This window comes from Hirundo rustica, chromosome 10 (genome assembly GCF_015227805.2).
Source record: "Hirundo rustica isolate bHirRus1 chromosome 10, bHirRus1.pri.v3, whole genome shotgun sequence".
Taxonomy (NCBI): Eukaryota; Metazoa; Chordata; class Aves; order Passeriformes; family Hirundinidae; genus Hirundo; species Hirundo rustica.
Window position 1 is genome coordinate 17,345,719 of NC_053459.1, and position 16,112 is coordinate 17,361,830.

General features: G+C 64.3%; 1 protein-coding gene across 1 annotated transcript; it reads right to left on the reverse strand.

The window, feature by feature from the left end:
• Nucleotides 1-2,097: 2,097 nt before the first annotated feature.
• CHRD (chordin) lies at nucleotides 2,098-8,512 on the reverse strand. Its single transcript, XM_058421892.1, has 20 exons — nucleotides 8,436-8,512; nucleotides 7,798-7,924; nucleotides 7,269-7,406; nucleotides 7,075-7,192; nucleotides 6,080-6,176; nucleotides 5,834-5,975; nucleotides 5,620-5,760; nucleotides 5,033-5,115; nucleotides 4,797-4,944; nucleotides 4,593-4,699; nucleotides 4,391-4,507; nucleotides 4,147-4,303; nucleotides 3,813-4,054; nucleotides 3,613-3,726; nucleotides 3,173-3,385; nucleotides 2,996-3,089; nucleotides 2,785-2,841; nucleotides 2,592-2,695; nucleotides 2,343-2,464; nucleotides 2,098-2,235 (listed from the first exon to the last, which is right to left on the reverse strand). Exons 1-19 carry the CDS (start codon nucleotides 8,463-8,465, stop codon nucleotides 2,363-2,365), a joined length of 2,331 nt encoding a protein of 776 aa, XP_058277875.1. The 5' UTR covers nucleotides 8,466-8,512; the 3' UTR covers nucleotides 2,098-2,235; nucleotides 2,343-2,362.
• Nucleotides 8,513-16,112: the final 7,600 nt, after the last annotated feature.

Consider the following 16,112-nt stretch of genomic DNA (forward strand, 5'->3'; position numbering starts at 1 on the left):
GCTGGGGGCCGGGATATGTCCTGTGCCAGTCTGGGAGGGTTCATTGCCCGACATGAACCGGTTTGAGGCAGGGAGGTGACAAAATGGGTTCCCCGCTCATTGTATCCCCAGGCACGGAGCTCCCTCCTTGCTCGTCAGCTCCTGGCACTGCCCCATGGCAGCAGGGATGTTCATCCGGAGGGGAAGCCCTGTGCCAGGACACATGCTCTGCCCGCTGCCACCAGCGTGCCTGGCTGTGGGCCACCAGCACACTGCAAGGCCACCACAGGTGATGCCACCCTGATGGCACAGCTGCCTGCGTGGCTGTGGGTGCATGCAGGGCACCCAGCTTAGCCTGCAGGGCTCTGTCCCAGCCCAGTGTGCCCCAGTGCCATCCTTCTATTGCTCTACCACTACTCCAGTTTAGCCTGGTGTCACCTTGGGTGCAGCCCCAGTATAGGCTAACGCTGTCCTGGTTGTGCCACCATGACTTCCTGCTATCCCAGCAGAACCCAGTGTTACTTTCCCTACAGCTCTGGCACTGTTCCAGTACAGCTCAGTATAGCTCTGACTGTCCCAGTCACCCCAGTGTACACCAGCACAATATAAATGGCCCCAGAAACCCCTCAGTCCTCTGTGTCAGGGATCAAAGGGCAGGTGGCAGCATTGGGTCTCCCATGGGGCCCCACGAGGCCTTAGCCCAGTGCAGCTGTACTGGGGTGACTGTGCCTGCGCTGCCCCGGAGCACGCACAGGGGTCTGCCCTGCACAACCGTGGGTATCTGTGCCCAGCCCTGGGCACGCGGCAGGTTGTGGGTGCTGCAGGACAAGGGCCGCCATGGGTGGCAGCTGGATGGGGGCCCCAGGCTGGGCTCTTTGTGCCACCGTGGAGGTGTGGGGAACAGATTCCTGCTGTCCCTGTGCTAGCAGACACCACCGCCAAGCCCTGTGTTGGCAGCCTCCACTATGGGCAGAGGTTGTCATCGTGGCCCCAGTTGCGGGCACTGTACACTGCTCTGGTCTTCTCCAGCGCCACCCCACAGCCCACAGAGGAGTCCTGATGCTGGCATTGGCTTTCACAGCCCATATCCCCAATTAGACATCCCCAACGCCAGCAATGCCACGGCCTGCAATTTCCCCGCGGGATGCAGGGGCGCAGCCCTGTGCCTACTGCTGCTAGGAAGAGACAGGAACCAGGTGGGCAATAGCTCTGGTTTTAATAAATACATCTTGACCCCCATCCACTGGCACCATAAATTATGTGAGAAACCCGGCCGAGACAGGGTGGGTGCAGTAAACAGGGGCCAGAGGGACTTTACACTATGTACAATGTGGGCAGGGTGCCCCCTGGCCAGGGGGGCTCGGAGCAGCAGGGCAGCGGGTGCCCCAGCCTCCATGAGCCCAGCCACTGCCCACTGGCAGGAGTGGGCAGGGCAGTCCTGGCATTGCAGTTGTGCTGAGATGGGGTGCCCAGGCTGGGGGCCTGGCCATGCGTGCCCCACTGTGCTCCTCTGTGCCCCCAGCCCCACACGGGAAGGGGCAATAAGTAGTGGGGACCCCCCGTTCCACCCAGCGTCGCTGCGTGCTTGCCCCCTCTGGGCAGCAGTCACTGCTCAGTGGCTCCGTGACTCCACCTTGGCATCGTGGACCTTCTCCCGTGCATCTGAGGGGGCATCCAGGGCTGGGGGGGGGAAAAGAGGGGCTGAGAGATGGGCACAGTGGGTGCCAGGAGGGCACTGGGGGTGGTGGTGCCAGCCCTGGCTCAGCACCAAGGGGACTGGGAGGTGCAGGGGCTGCCACAGAGCGTTCGGGCAGCGGTGCCCCTGCATCAGCAGTGCACTCACCACGGCACTTGGCACAGCAGGGGTTGTCCCTCGTGGCAGGGCTAGCGCAGGCGGATGGAGGGCACTCCTGGCGCTGGCAGTGCGTCTCCCCTGACTGGGGAACAGAAAGAGGGGCTGGGCAGCAGGGTGGGTGGCAGCAGCTCCTCAGGGTGCAGTGGGTATCCAGGGTGCTGCTCTCCCACCCGTTCCCAAAGCCCTAGGGACTGGCACAGTGGTGCCTTCCCTTCCCCTGGTGCTGCCCCAGGCTGGCACACTCACCACACACCAGCAGAGGATGCACTTCATTTCTCCAAAGGGAGGCACAGACGGGTGCCAGCTCTCGTTGTTGAGGTACCAGCGACGCCCAAAGCGGCACGCCCGTGGTGCATCTGCCTGCATGGAGTCAGCCAGCTCCGGGACACTCCTCTCTGGGGCTGCAGGAAAGGGCACTGGGAGGATGCCCGCCTGTGGCAGGGCAGCCTGTGGCATTGCCGGTGGGGGCACACAGGGAGAGCGGAGGGCAGGAGAGGGGTGCAGGTACCTGGGCACTGCTTGCAGCAGTCAGAGGGGCTGGCACGCACGGGGTTGGCACAAGTGAGCCGTGGGCACTGCACCTTCTCGCAGTGCACTTCGCCTGTGGTGCCCTGCAGGGAGGGCACGGGCCTCACGGGAGGCACAGGGCAGTCAGCTCCCCATGCCCTGGTTTGAGCCTCAGCTACAGCGCCTGGGAGCTGAGAGCACTCGAAGGTGCCAGACCAGGTTGGGGAGCAAGTCTGGAACCCACACCCACCTTGCAAGTACAAATGGCACATTTGATGAGGCCAAATGGGGGCACGACAGGGTGCCAGCGAGTGCCAGAGCCTCGCCATGTCTTGTCGCCATCGAAGTAGCAGCCTGGGAGAGGAAGAAGAAGAGGAAGTCACAGCCCTTGTGACTCAGCCTTTGCAGAGCTGCCCCCTCAGCCCATGCCCACAAGGACTCACCCTCGCTACTGTCCCGTGCCCGCTCCAGCTTCAGTTCTTCCTGCTCTGTCTTCTTCTCTACAAGGAAGAGGAAGGCCATGAGGGGGTGCACACGGTGCCAGCAGCAAAGTCTCCGAGACGGACCCCCACCTTGTTTTCACAAGAAGCGCCCCCATCCCATCCCATCCCATCCCATCCCATCCCATCCCATCCCATCCCATCCCCCAGGTACCTTCACAGATGGGGCAGCACAGCTCTTCAGGGTGCACCTGATGGGTACAGTTGAGGGGCTGGCACAAGATGGGGTCACAGATCACTGTGCGCTTCTGGGGACAGCAGGGATGGGGCTCATTGCAGAGGGGCGTTACTGATGGGTGCTGCCCCTTCAGCACAACCCCCCGTCTCGTACTTGGCAGCTGCAGATGGAGCACTTCTTGTCATAGTCAGGTGCCCAGCGGCTGCCATGGGCCCGGTGCTGACCCTCAAAGAAGCAGGAATTGGGGTCCTTCTTCAGCTGCTCCTGGTCCCTGGTATTGGTGCTCTCAGAGAGCTCTGCCGGCCCCAGGGACTCCCCTGGGGCCAGGCGGGTCCCTCCTGCATGGCACTGGTTGGGAATGTGCACCTGGAGGGGACAATGAGCAGGAAGTCACATCCCATGCCGCTGCCTGGCTGCCGTCCATGGTCAGGGCTGGTGAAGGAACCACCGTGACCACAAAACCCATCAGGCTGTCCTGCTGGGACCTTGTAACAGAGTGATCCTGTGCCCTTTCACCCCGCTCCAGGCAGTGCCACCCGGCCGCAGGCAGCACTGGGGATGGGTGCAGGCGCCCTGCCCCGACGAGAACCTACCCGTCCCCGCATCTCCCCGCTGGGGTGTGCTTTGGTGCTGACTTGCAGGAAAGCAGTGCCCTGGGCCAGGTGCTGCAGCAGGTCGGCGTCCAGGTCCTTCACCACCCCCTGGGCCTGTCGTGGCAAGAGGGGCACTGGGGTGGGGACAAGGTCTGGCCCGGCCCCTGCTCTGTGGTGCCCTGACCGGGTGCCCACCTCACCTCAGTGCTGTAGAAGCCCTTGAGCAGACGCTTGTGCTGATGGGGGCGGGTGCCCATTTCCCCCAGCTCGGCCACCCCATGGATGTGGGCACTGACCGTGCCGTCGCTCGGGCGTCCCAGCCCCGCCACCGAGATCTCATAGTGCAGGTGGCAGTGCTCATCCAGAGAGAGCCAGGCGTGCCCCCCAGCGCCACTGTGCACCGGGGGGGACACCAGCTGCCCCGCCAGCGCCACTGGCATCTCTGTGTGCAGACAGGGAGCGTGGGAGGGTGTGGGTGGTGTGTGGCAGGGCCGCCCCATCGCCCCCCGTTACCACCCCACGCGTCCCTGGTACCTGTGTAGCGGGCGAGCAGTCCACTGTAGGGCAGGGAGATGATTTGGCCCCTCAGCTCACCCTCTGCCCAGTCTTTGGTGGCCACGTTGAGGAAGAGCTCGTTTTGTAGAAGCATGTGGGCATCGCGGGCGCTGGGGCCCTGCCAGGCACCGCAGGCCTGCCACCAGTGGGAGAGCGTGCAGGTTGGGACAGGGACCCAGCCAAAGTCCCTGTGCCATCCCTCCAAGCATCAGCTGGTGCTCACCAGCCCATCCTTGTAGCTGGGCGTCATGTCAAACAGGACGTTCCTCTTGTTTTTCCGCCGGGGTTTGGTCTCCAGTGTGACGCCCACCACCTCGCTGGCAGTGCCCACCACCTGCACCTGTGGGTGGGGGTGCCAGGGGGCAGTGCCAGGGTGGCAGATACAGCCGGAACCCTCGAGAAGGAAATGCGTGCCCACCACTTACCTGGTACTCCAGGGTGCCATTCTCATGCAGCGCCAGTTTGGCTGAGCCTACAGCCCCGGTCTTGGTCGGCAGCAAAGCGTCTGCTCCGCATAGCACACTTTGGATGGCTTCAGCCCGGGGAGAGAGGCACAAGGGTGGGTGAGATTGGCACGGGGGTGAGCACAGCAATCCCCCTGCACCCCGGGGTGCCTGCCCTGTGCTCACTGTCACAGCTGCGGCGGGTGGTAATGGTGCCAGCCAGCCGGCGTGCGTGCCGGCCCTCCGTCTCAGCCGTGATGCGGAGCTGCCCCTGCACCAGCCACTGCAGCTCCTGGGCAGACAGATCACTCAGCACCTCCGCGAAGTCGGGGTCCTGACACGAGGGGTAGAGTGCTATGGATCAGCCCTGGTGCTCTGGGCACCGTGGCTGCCAGGGCACGAGGGGGAGGAGAAGGCTTTACCTCCACGGTGATGTTGGTGTGGACCTCCCGTAGCGTCTGGTCCTGGTGCAGGATGCGAACCCTCAGCGGGACCCACGGGGATTCTGGACACGGCAGAGGGGAGCGGACCCACTGGACCAGGGGTCTGCAACCACTGTCAAACCCACACCTCTATGCCTACCACCTCCAAACCCCTGGCACTTTCTTGCCAGTTGCCTGCCCCTGTGTGCCCAGACCCTCACCATTCCTTCCAGCATGCCCTATATCCTTACAAACCCACCTCACAAACCTTCTTGCACAATGACCCTCACACCCCATACGCTCTGCAGCACCTCCTGCCCCCCTGCATAGGTGCATGCCATCCCCTCCCCTCCACGTGCACCCCAAATCACACAACACATAATATATGCACACCTCACCCCCCACTCCACCCCACCCCACGCACAGCTCCTATACCCACCCTGAGCCCCACCCCCAGCCCAGCCACCCATCCTGCCAGCACAGATGCTGAGCCATGCATCCTGAGCTGCAGACATGCCATGCACTCCTTCAGGTCTACACAGCCCCCTCTGTTCAGTGCCTCCCTCCCCTTCCCTGCCCGCTCTCACCCCTCGCTCCAGGCTCCAGCAGTCCCCGGGCCATGAGGATGAAGTGCAGGTTGTTCTCGGTGTCGCTCAGTGTCAGCATGGCCATGCCCCCAGCACCCAAGTGCAAGGGGTCCAGCGAGGTCAGGATGGCACCGAATGTCTCTGTGCAGGGACGGGGACATGAGGGAGGTTCTGGTGGGCACCCACTGCGTGCTCATGCAGGAGATGGACTCACCTGCAAAGAGTGCCCGGTGCTTGAGGATGTGCCCGTGGACCTCTCCGGAGGGCTGCGCCCGGGTGATGAGGGACACGCGGAGTTGTTCCCCCCGCAGCAGCTGGACGTTGGCTTTGGACACCGTCCTCCACATCCCGCAGAGCTGTGGGTGAGGGATGGAAGGGCTGGGCGGTGGCTGGGGTGCACCGCACTCCCGGAAGGGGTCGGAAGGGGCACCGTGCCCCCTGCCCTCCCAGCCCCTCTCACCATGCCGTCCTCGGGGGCAGCGCTCTTCTGCACGGGGTGTTCAAACAGCACGTTACCTTCGGGGTCACTGAAACGCACCCGGCTCGGCCGCCCCAGCCTGCGAGCATCCGCGGGGGTGAGCAAGGGCCAGTACCTGCCCCTGCCCTCCCCCGGCACCACCCTCACTCAGCATCAGGCACGGGGGTGTGTCGGGGAGGGCATGCGGGGGTCACCGGGGGTTTGGGGTGGGCAGGGGAAGGATGACGTTCTCATGGGGTGCGGAGCGCTAGGCTCTGCCCGCCCATTCCAGGACTAGCCCAACACTGCTGTCCTGCCAAATGCCAGCTCGGCATGAATTCTCTGGGCCCCCCTGTCCTGGAGCAGTGTCTAACCGGCACAAAGCGGGATGAGGGTCTCTGCCGGGAAAGGCACCATGGCAGAACCCGCTGGGAGCGGAGCGCTCAAGCTGTAAATAAGGAGCATTTTCGGCTCCGCTTGGCTCCCCCTGTCAGAGCTGGAAATTAGTCACCACTTTACTATGCAAAGGGGCCTGGAAGTGAGGAAGAGCAGAAGAAACTGGAGTGGGAAGGAGGGAGGGAGAGGAGAGGCTCTGCTGCTGGCGGGCATCCGGGGAGGGCATGGCAAGGATGGGGAGCCCTGGCAGCAGTGCCAAGGCACTGCCCACCGGCAGAGCCTGCAGGGTGGCACAGCAACTCTGCCAGCTGCACCCACGGGAGCCCTGGAACCGTTCCTGTTTGTTTCCAGTGCAGATCTGGAGGCAAATGGGTGAGGCTGGGCCTACACCGTGGGTGTGCCGAAATTCTGGCCGCTGACCTAGGCTGGAGCCCAGCACACTGCTCCCCCTTCTCCAAACCTCTCACTCTGTCAGTGTAAGGCTATGGCGCTATGGGGGGATATCAGAAAGGAAACTGAGGCACAAGCACAGTTGCATCCCCCCCTTTCCCAGAGAGATGCCTGCTGCGCCAGGCTGCACAGGGGACAGGGGCAGGACTCACCGCTCGTAGCTGATGGAGAAGAGCAGGGAGGAGCGCAGCAGGGTGAAGCGAGCCTTGCCCACAGCGCTGGATGTGGGGTGCCACGGCTCTGGGCCACTCGTCAGCAAGGCCACAAACTCTGGGGAGGAGAGGCTGCTGATGAGGGGGAGCATGGAGGGTGGCCCACACTGCTGCTGTCTGGGTGGGTGGCTCACCTGTGCGGGCATCGTCACGAGCCAGGCCCTCAGAGCTGAGGTAGGAGCGGTCATTGTAGGGCTTGTCCAAGTCGTCCTCCTTGTCCTGGAAGTACTCGAAGGTGTCAAAGCGGAGTGCAGGGCTCTTCTCTGGGGGGCCTGGCAAAGTTGGCATGGGGTGGACACAGGAGGAGACCATCACACCAGGCTGCTTGTGGCCAAGAGCTTGGGGTGGGGGACAATAACAAATCGCCCCTTTTGAGACAGACCAAGACGTGCCCTGTGAATCACTATGGGGCTCTTAGCTGGGGCATGCTGTGCACAGGCACATGGACAGGCAGGGCATTTAGCCCTATGTGCCTTCCCTGTGCTCCTTTCAGGCTGTTCCCATCAGGGCTTTCCCCTGCCCATCATGTCATGGGCACTGGTGACTTTCATAACAAATTGACCAGTCCTTTTCAGGGGGTGTGCAATGCCCCTGTCCCAGGCCAGCGGGGCATCCTGGGGGACTGGCGGGGGCTCTCTGCAGAGAAGCAGCCACTCTCCTCACCTTTGGGGCAGGTGTGGCAGCAGTGTCCAGGCAGCAGCGTGGCCCGGGGACAGGTAGGCACGGGGCAGTCCTGCTTCATGTTCTTGCAGTTCACTTTCCCCACGGGCTTCCCCCGGTGGTTCCTCTGCTGTGGGGGGCCAAGAAGACCCCAGGAGAGCCATGCCAAGCTGTGCCAGGACATTTCTAGGTGTGCCCTCCTGGCACAGCCTGGCTTCCCCCATCTTTTTCCATCTGGAGCCCTGGACACCTTGCACAGTCCCCAGATGCCTGTACGGCAGCCAAACCCGGGCCCCCTCCCCGCTGCCCCCAGCCTCCTGAGCAGCTGTGCGCGGCCCCGCCAGCCCTGGCCCCGGGGAGCTGCTCGGAGGGAGAGAGGGAGGGAGGGGGCCTGAGGCCATCCCCGAGGAGGGGGAGGAAGAATGAAGTCTGATCCTTTAAATCCCCCTTCTCCTCCCCCATGCCGCGGGGGAGAACATCCAGGTGTCCGGCTGGCTGAAGGAATCCCGCTTCCCTCTTCCATGGGAAGGAGAGGAGTGTATTGAAAAGAGGGGTCAAACTGCCTCCTTGCCAGCCCCCTCCCCTGCAGACCCGGATCCCGGGGGGTCTCCCAGGGAAAGGGGTGTGTGGGGGGCACTCACCGGCTCGCAGTGACAGATAACGCAGCGCATCACCCCGAAGGGCTCTCCCAGGTCCGGGTGCCACGTCTCCTCCAGAGCATAGAAGTGTCCCCCGAAGGCGCAGCCTGCGGAGACCCCACGACCACCCACCGCCGTCGCCGGTCACCTCCGGGCCGCGGGCACCCCCCTGCCGCAGCCCCGGACCGGCCGGCACCGCCCCGCCGCCCGCTGCGCTCCCGGTGCCGGTCCCGGCCGGCCGGGGGGCCCGGGGCGGAACGCGGGGTGCCGGAGAAGGGGGGGTGCAGGCATGCGATGCACGGACGGGGGTGCGGGTGGCAGGGAGGGGGTGCCCGACGAGAAATGAGTGACGGGGGGGGGCGCGGCAGCGGCTTGTACGGGACAGGGGGTGCGCGGAGCGGGGGAAGGAGGGGTGTAGGGCAGGGGGCTCCTACCTGCCGCCCCGCCGGGGGGCAGCGGCTCCGCGTCGGGCCGGATGGGCAGGGCGAGCTTGGGGCGGGCGGCGCGGCCGGGCAGCGGCCGGAGCGGGAGCAGGGCGAGCAGCAACAGCGCAGCGGCGCGCATGGTGCCGGCCGGCCGGGGCGGGCGGACCGGGACCGGAGGCGGCGGCGGGGAGGGGGGGCCGGGCGCTGTCGGGCGCTGCCGCCGCCTCTGCCCGGCTGCCGACTCCGGCCCCGCTTTATAGGCGGCGGCATGGGCAAGCGGGAGCTGCGAGCCCTGTGCAAACAAAGGCCCTGCTAATGAGGCGCAGGCAGCGGCCGGCCGGGGGGGGTGGGATGCGCCCCCCGCCGCGCTCCGACCCCCCCCACATACCCCCGGGGCTCCGGCTCCGCCGCCCCCGCCTGGCACGGGACGTCCTGTCCTGTCCCGTCCGGTCCGGCGACACCCGGGGCAGGCGGCTGCCCCGCCAGGCAGGGCGTACCCCCGCGCCCGGGATGTCCTGGGGACCCCCCCCATTCATTGCTCCCCCGGCATGCGGTACCCCCGAGTGCGGAGCATCCCTGCTGACGTGCCAGGGCACGGGGAGCCTGAGGGATGGAGGTTGGAACTAGATGATGTTCACGGTCCTTTGCAACCCAGCCCGGTCTAGGATACGATTCTGTGATATAACCCTCCCTCAGAGTACTGGGCACCCTCAGGTTTTGGGCATCCTGGAGACACCCCCTCCCAATGCACACAGCACCCTCGGGACTATGTGGCACTGTGGAGACACCACCACCACCATCCACACCTCCTCCTCAGTGCATGGGGTGTTCCTGAGCACGGGATGTCCCAGGTATGCCCCCATTCACGTTCCCCTCTTCAAGGACATGACCCCCACGGGAGTCTCCTCGTCCAGATAAGCCAGCCCTCTCAGGAATAAGGCATTTGCAGGGCACACCTATTCAAATGCCTGTCTCCTCAATTTGTGTACTCTTCCTGGCACAGGGCATCTCCTGGGCATGGAGCATCCTGGTGCCCACACATCCACACAGTTCACCTTCAGTCATGAGCTCTTCCAGGGCTCATTGTCCTCCACTCCTCAGGCATGAGACATCCTGGAGGTTACTCCATCCACTCAGTCCACTCCCAAGCCCCTTGTCCCCCAGGACACAGGGCACTGCAAGGCACGGTCCATCCATGGTTTCCCTTCCTCCATCCACTCAGCACCCCTGAGCATGGGCTCCCAAAACAGCCAGCCCCCTCCCCCAATGCACAATGTGCTCTGCAAAGGCACAACCAACCCCCTCCAGCCTTCCACATTCCTAAATTTCTCCTGCTGCTGCCTACCCTGGGCAGAGCAAGGTTCCAGAGTGGGACCCTGGGATCCTGCCCACCAGTGACAGAGGCTGCAGGGGAACAGGATCCTAGGGTGTCTGGGTTCCCTTGCCCAGGGACAGAAGGGGCATCTGGAGGGGGGATGCTGTGAGAGCAGCACCCAGCACCAGTCCCTTTCTTCACCCACACCTGGGCTGGTAGGCATGGCAGACGTTGGCAGTGGGTAGGCACCATGGAAATGTTCGAGGAAAGCATCATCCATCTGGGGAAACTGAGGCACGAATTTAGGGGAGGGCGAGCCTATGAGGAGTGGGGGCACTTTGTGTCACCCGTGTCCCTGTTGCCACCCCCGCCGAGGGTGGCAGGGAGAGGCTGAGGGTGGTGGGTGCGTGGCAGGCGGGCGCCCGGCAGGGGGAAGGCGGGTGGGGAGGGGAGGAGGGGGAAGCGCGGGGCTGCCAAAATCAACTCCGGGCGGTGCAAACACCCGGCCAGCTGCGCGGTGTAGCTAGGGAAACACGGCACAGCTGGAGCACAACAGGCTCCTGCCTCCCCAGAAAGCTCCTCATGGGCCTCCCCGAAGCCCAGCGAGCAGCTGGGGGGGGGGCTGCAGCCCACCGCCCCGTGCCCCTGTGCCATGGGGTTGCCCGTCCCCAGCTTGTCCACGGCTGCCCCATCCCGCTCCCTGACCTGGTTTGGCACACGTCTCTCCCGGGGAGGGCAGTGGGACAGGGGAGCTTGGCCTTGCCGGGGACCTGGCTCGTGGCAGGAGCTGGCAAGAAGTAGCCGGGCTTTCTCCGGCAGGACGGCCCGCTGGCATCACCAAGGCTGGGACACTGCCTGGACCTCGGGCATCCCCCGGCCACGGCTGTCCCCGACACGCCGCTGCTCGCAAGCACGTTCTGCGAACAGCGACCGTGCCTGGCAGCATGGCACGTTCGGCCCTCCCCGCGTCCCCAGCAGTGTCACTGACCTGTCCCCTCTGCTCTCTCCCGACGTCCTCGCTGGCCGAGGATCCAGCGACTCGGAGGGCGGGGAAGGGTTGGGGTCTGTGTAGCTGTGCCAGCGTCGCTGCACGGTGCCCGCTGCAGCACAGCAGCGGCTCTGGGGACGGCGGGACGTGAGCGGGGCCGAGCAGGGAGGAGGCGGGCGATGGCTCCCAGCGGTCCCGCCGGTGCCAGGAATCCGGTGCTGGCTCTGTGCACCCAGAGCTCGTCACAGTCTCCTGGCTCTTCTGCGGAATACAGGGAAGAGATGAGGGAAGCTCCCTCCCCTTTCCAGGGGAAAGGAAAGAGAGATGGGGAACCCGCCTGGCTGCAGCCTCCTCGGCACAGGGGAATCCGAGGCATGGGGTGGCAAGAGAGGGGCTGCAAGGGCATTACCAGGCTGGGAGGAGGGTGGGATGCTGGCATGGGACCTACCAGGTCAGGAGGGTGCTGGGCATCCCTGCCCAGGGAGGGGGGCACATGGGCAGGGAGGAGATGGATGCTCCAGCCATGCCTGGGCTCCCCTCTTCCACAGCCTAGGCTGCCCCCAGAAAGCCAAGGGGTGCCCTCATCAATAGGCAGAAGTGGCTGGACAGAACCTTGGGGGTCCCTGTGCTCTTGGAGAGGGGATGGTCCCAGTCAAGGGCAGCACTGGGAAAGGGTCCCCAGTCCCACCAGCTGCTTCTCAGCGCCCGCACATGTGTGCAAGGAGCAGTGCTCTGCACAAAGGCACCTCTGAGGCTGCAGAGCTGGGCCTGGCACTGGCACATCCCCAACAGGGCAGCCAGCTGCAGGCAGCTGGAGCTGTACCGCGATGGAGACGGCTGGCCACGGGCGGCCTCAAGCCTGGCACCTTCACCTCTTCCCAGGGCGGGCACTGGCTTGTCCCCAGTGCACGGGTGATGGTCCCATGGGGTGTCTCCTGTCCCAGCAAAGTACAGGTGGGGTGCCCCGACGGTGCCCTAGAGAACAGCCTGTAGTTCTGCAGGGGCTTTGTGGCATGTGCCCTGCCCAGTGGTGAGAGTCCCACGGAGTATTCCAGAGGATCGTGGTGCCAGGGCTGTGCCACGCCTGGCACGGGGGGCTGTCTCAGCAGGCCCTCGCCCTCGCTCTGCCCTGCGCAGCTCCCATTGTCTGCCCTCATTAGCTGCTGCCTGCTCGCGGCTTTGAACACGAGCCCGGCTCAGGGCGACAGGAAGGAGCCTCTGCTCCCCAGGAATGAGGTCGTGGTGGAAACTGCATGCCCTGGGACCCCCTTCTCTCAGCCTCCTGCTGCCTTTCTGGGCACCCCAACACCCCCTCCAGGCATAAGCCTGAAGACGGGAAGGCATGTGGGGCACTCCCTCTCTCCAAAAAGAGCCCCCCTCGGCTGCCCCGCCCCGTTGTGGGATGCGGAGAGCCGTCAGCCTCCCCAAAGCTTTGTGCTGAGCGTGGCTTGTGCCGTGTCTAATCCCCCCGGCCTCACACACGCGGCAGGGCGGGGGGGGGGGGGGGCTGTCGTAATGGGTGGAAATATCTCATAATTCACGTTGGACACAGGGATTACAGCCGTTCCGGCAATATTTGCACAACTGGTAGGCGACTTGCAGGGCTGGGCCATCCCAGATGAAGGCCAGGGGGGTCTGGGGATAGAGGGAGTTCGGGGGGTGGTAGGTAAGGAAGGGGGATGCAGTTTGGGGGAACAGTGGAGTGGGGGAAGTTGGCTATTTTCTGTCTGTGAACACATGGAATTTATTATGGAGGGTGCGTTGGGGGATGGCTGGGGCCCTTGCCTTCATCTCATCCTGCTGTGGTGGCCACGGCTCGGGGAGCGGAATGGAAACCCCAAAACAGTCTCATCTGCTGTGCCAAGCAGGTCCTGGTGGTGTCCCTGAACAGGATACCTGTTCTCAGTGCCTGGTCAACCCCACAGAGCTCCCTGCTCATAGGAGCACCCAAAGGTGCTGGTGTCCCCCTGACCCCAAATGTCCCCTCCTCAAAGGCTTTTCAGGGTGACCCCAGAAGGAGGAAGGTGGGGGGCATGTGGGGCATGTGGGGGCCTTGTTTGGCATGGGGATTAACAAGCTCCCAGATGCGATGGTGGTCTCCCCCCTCCCCACCGGACATGCAGGCAAATATTTGTGCCCAGACTTCGCAGGACAGCGAGAAGGAATTTCATTCTTGCGCCCACCTGCGGCTCGGCTGCCTGGCATTAACCCCTTCTCCTCTCCATGGGATGGAGGCAGAGGGACGAGGTGCCCTCCCAGCACACTCAGCCTGGCCGAGAAGCGGGACGGTAGAGGAAGAATCGCCCCAGATGCCAGTAGAGCCACTGGCATTAGGTGCCCTTGCCCAAAGCAAGGAGGGTTTGCCCATGGACATCCTCTGGGCAGCACCGAGGGGTTTGTGCAGGGGTGCTGGGCAGCATGTGGCTTGCTGAAAATTGGGAAAGGTAAAACCCTGCCATCCTTCACCCCCAAGCTGCTGTACCCCGGCCAAGGTGCCCCTTGCAAGTCCGTTTACCCGGTAGCGTGGGTGCTCTCCTGGGATGGCTGTCTGGGAGCACTGCAAGGACCGGGTCGCACGGGGAGTAGGATTTGCCCACGGATGTTTATTGGCAATTTGCATATGTAGTAAAAAAGCCCGGAGGGTCCAGGAGGGAACCTGCTCCCGGGGACTGCCCGTGCTCAGGGAGGGGCAGCCCGGGCAGAGGGTCCCCCGCTGCCTGGCACCCGTAGAGCCCCGCTGTGCTCCTTTCCCTGGCCCCGGAGCCAGCTGTGCCCTGAGCAAACGGGGCTGTTTGCTCACTCCGGGATTAGCCGCTCTCTTTGTTCCTTTGACTTTCTCTTTCCTTTATTCCTGACTCTTTTATGGGGGCTTCAAAGGGGGCTGGGACCCCCTCCCCGCCCTGGAAGGCCAGGTTTGCTTCCCATGCTAGCACTGACATCCTGGGGGTGCCCACCGAGCACATCTGGGTGGCCTGCGGGGACAGCAGCTGTGCCACCGAACCACAGTCCCCCGTCCCCCCCCTCCCCTTCCCTGACTCCTGGCACCTCCTGCTGTCTTCAGCACCTTGGCAAAGTGGGTGCGAACGGCTGTCCCTGCAGCGGGATTCCCAGCACTTTGCACCCCGTAAGGAGAGGTGGGAATCTTGGCACCGGGATCCGGCCAGCTGTGCAGCCCCGCGGCCCCCGCCTGGCTTCCTGTCCCCTGCCAGAGAGCCCGGGCTGCCTGGCCGGAGCCCCCGTGCCCTTCTGGGGTCCCTGCGCCTCAATTACTGCCCCCACACTCTCTCCCTCTACAGCACAAAGCGTCCGTGGGATCGGGCTGGGGCCAGAAGCAGGGGCTCTCCCGCATATCTCCTGCCCCCCTGGCACGGGCAGGAAACGCTGGCATTGCCCTTTCCAGCAGAGGAATACCAGGCTGCCCACGGGCACTGGCTCCTGCTGCCTGCCAACTTCTGGCATTGTTGAAAGGAATATTTTGGAGCAAAGGGACTGTTGTAGGCACCTTAGGCTGTCCATGAGGGGTCCACTAGACGTCCAGTGTCCAGTTGCTCTCCAGTTTCCCCTGACAGGTTTGTTTGCCTAATCAAGAAGGAACGCAGGGCACCGCACTCTCCAGCCCGGCATCGCCAGTGACTTTGCACCCAGCGAGGGACAGGGAATGGACACGGTGGGGGCATGGCAGGGACTGACATGGGGACGCGCAGGGCCCGAGGTCAGAGCTGGCAGAGGGGCTGAGGGTGCTGATGGGCGTGATCGCGGGCACGATTGCAGCTTGTCACGTCCGCAGAAGAGCCACGGCCGTGTGGGGGAAGCCTGGAGGCGTTTGACCCCGCAGCTCACGGGTCCCGTTGCTGCCAGCTGTGCCCGGGCAAGCCGGGGCAGTCAGTCTCATCCCTGGAGTCGTGGCACCCTCTGGACCCCCCATCCAGGCACCCTGCAAGGTGGGCTGTTGTGGGCTGAGCAGGGCATGGGGCAGGTGGAGCGGGGCCGGGGTGTTTACTTTAACTGCTGTCACCCAGCCAGGCGCTGCCGGGAACTGCTGTCCACAGGGACAGGGGTGGGAACGTGCGAGAGTGTGCGAGAGCTGGGGTGTGAGAAGGAAACGCACGCGCTGCAGGGAGACCGGGAGCGAGAGGATGTGTGCTGGGAGGGGGGTGTCCCCCACAGGGAAGCCGTGGGGACTGCCAGGATGGAGGGTGATCTGAGCTCGTGGCCTGACGCGTGCCAGGGCAGCGCACGTGTGTTCACGTAGGTTTGAGGGTGCCCGCGGTGGGTGTGTACACGTGTGCGGTACGGGCGTACACGCACGCACACACGGGCATGGGGATGCGCACCCCCTGCCAGAATGGCCAGTGGGAGCTGACTTTGCCGGGGAATGTCACAGCCGTGCCAAGGCGTGGTGCTGAACAGGGCCCCCAGGGAGGGGACGTCCGTGGGTGCCTCACCCAGCCCACTCCCAAGAAATACCCCTGGTGAAAGAGCCCTGGGGCCATGACCCCTGTGATCCATTGCCCTCCCCAGCTCAGAGGGATCCCATGAACCACAGCCATCGCAGGGATCTCCGGCTCCCTGAGTCACCTCTGGTGGAGGGAGGGGTCAGAGCATCCCTCTGTGTGAGGGTCAACAGAGATGAGGCTCTAATAGGGTAAAGGTCACCACCCTGGGAGAGAGTCACCAGGATTATGGTCCACCTCTGGGAGAGGGTTTTTGGTGGCTTTCATACCTGGCTGCCACAGCCAGGAGCAGGACCTCATTAGGGTTGATGTTCCCGGGGTTGTCCAGTGCAGGGTCACTGATGCCAGCCCTTCTGCAGGTACCAGGGCCACCCCCTACCCCTGGACAGGCACTGATCACCGAGGTGCTGGCTGCTGAGCGCTCAGGCCCGGGGGCAGGTGAGCAGCCACGGAGGGCGCCCAGGGACGCCCTTCCCGTGCCCCGAGCCAAGGGAGGAA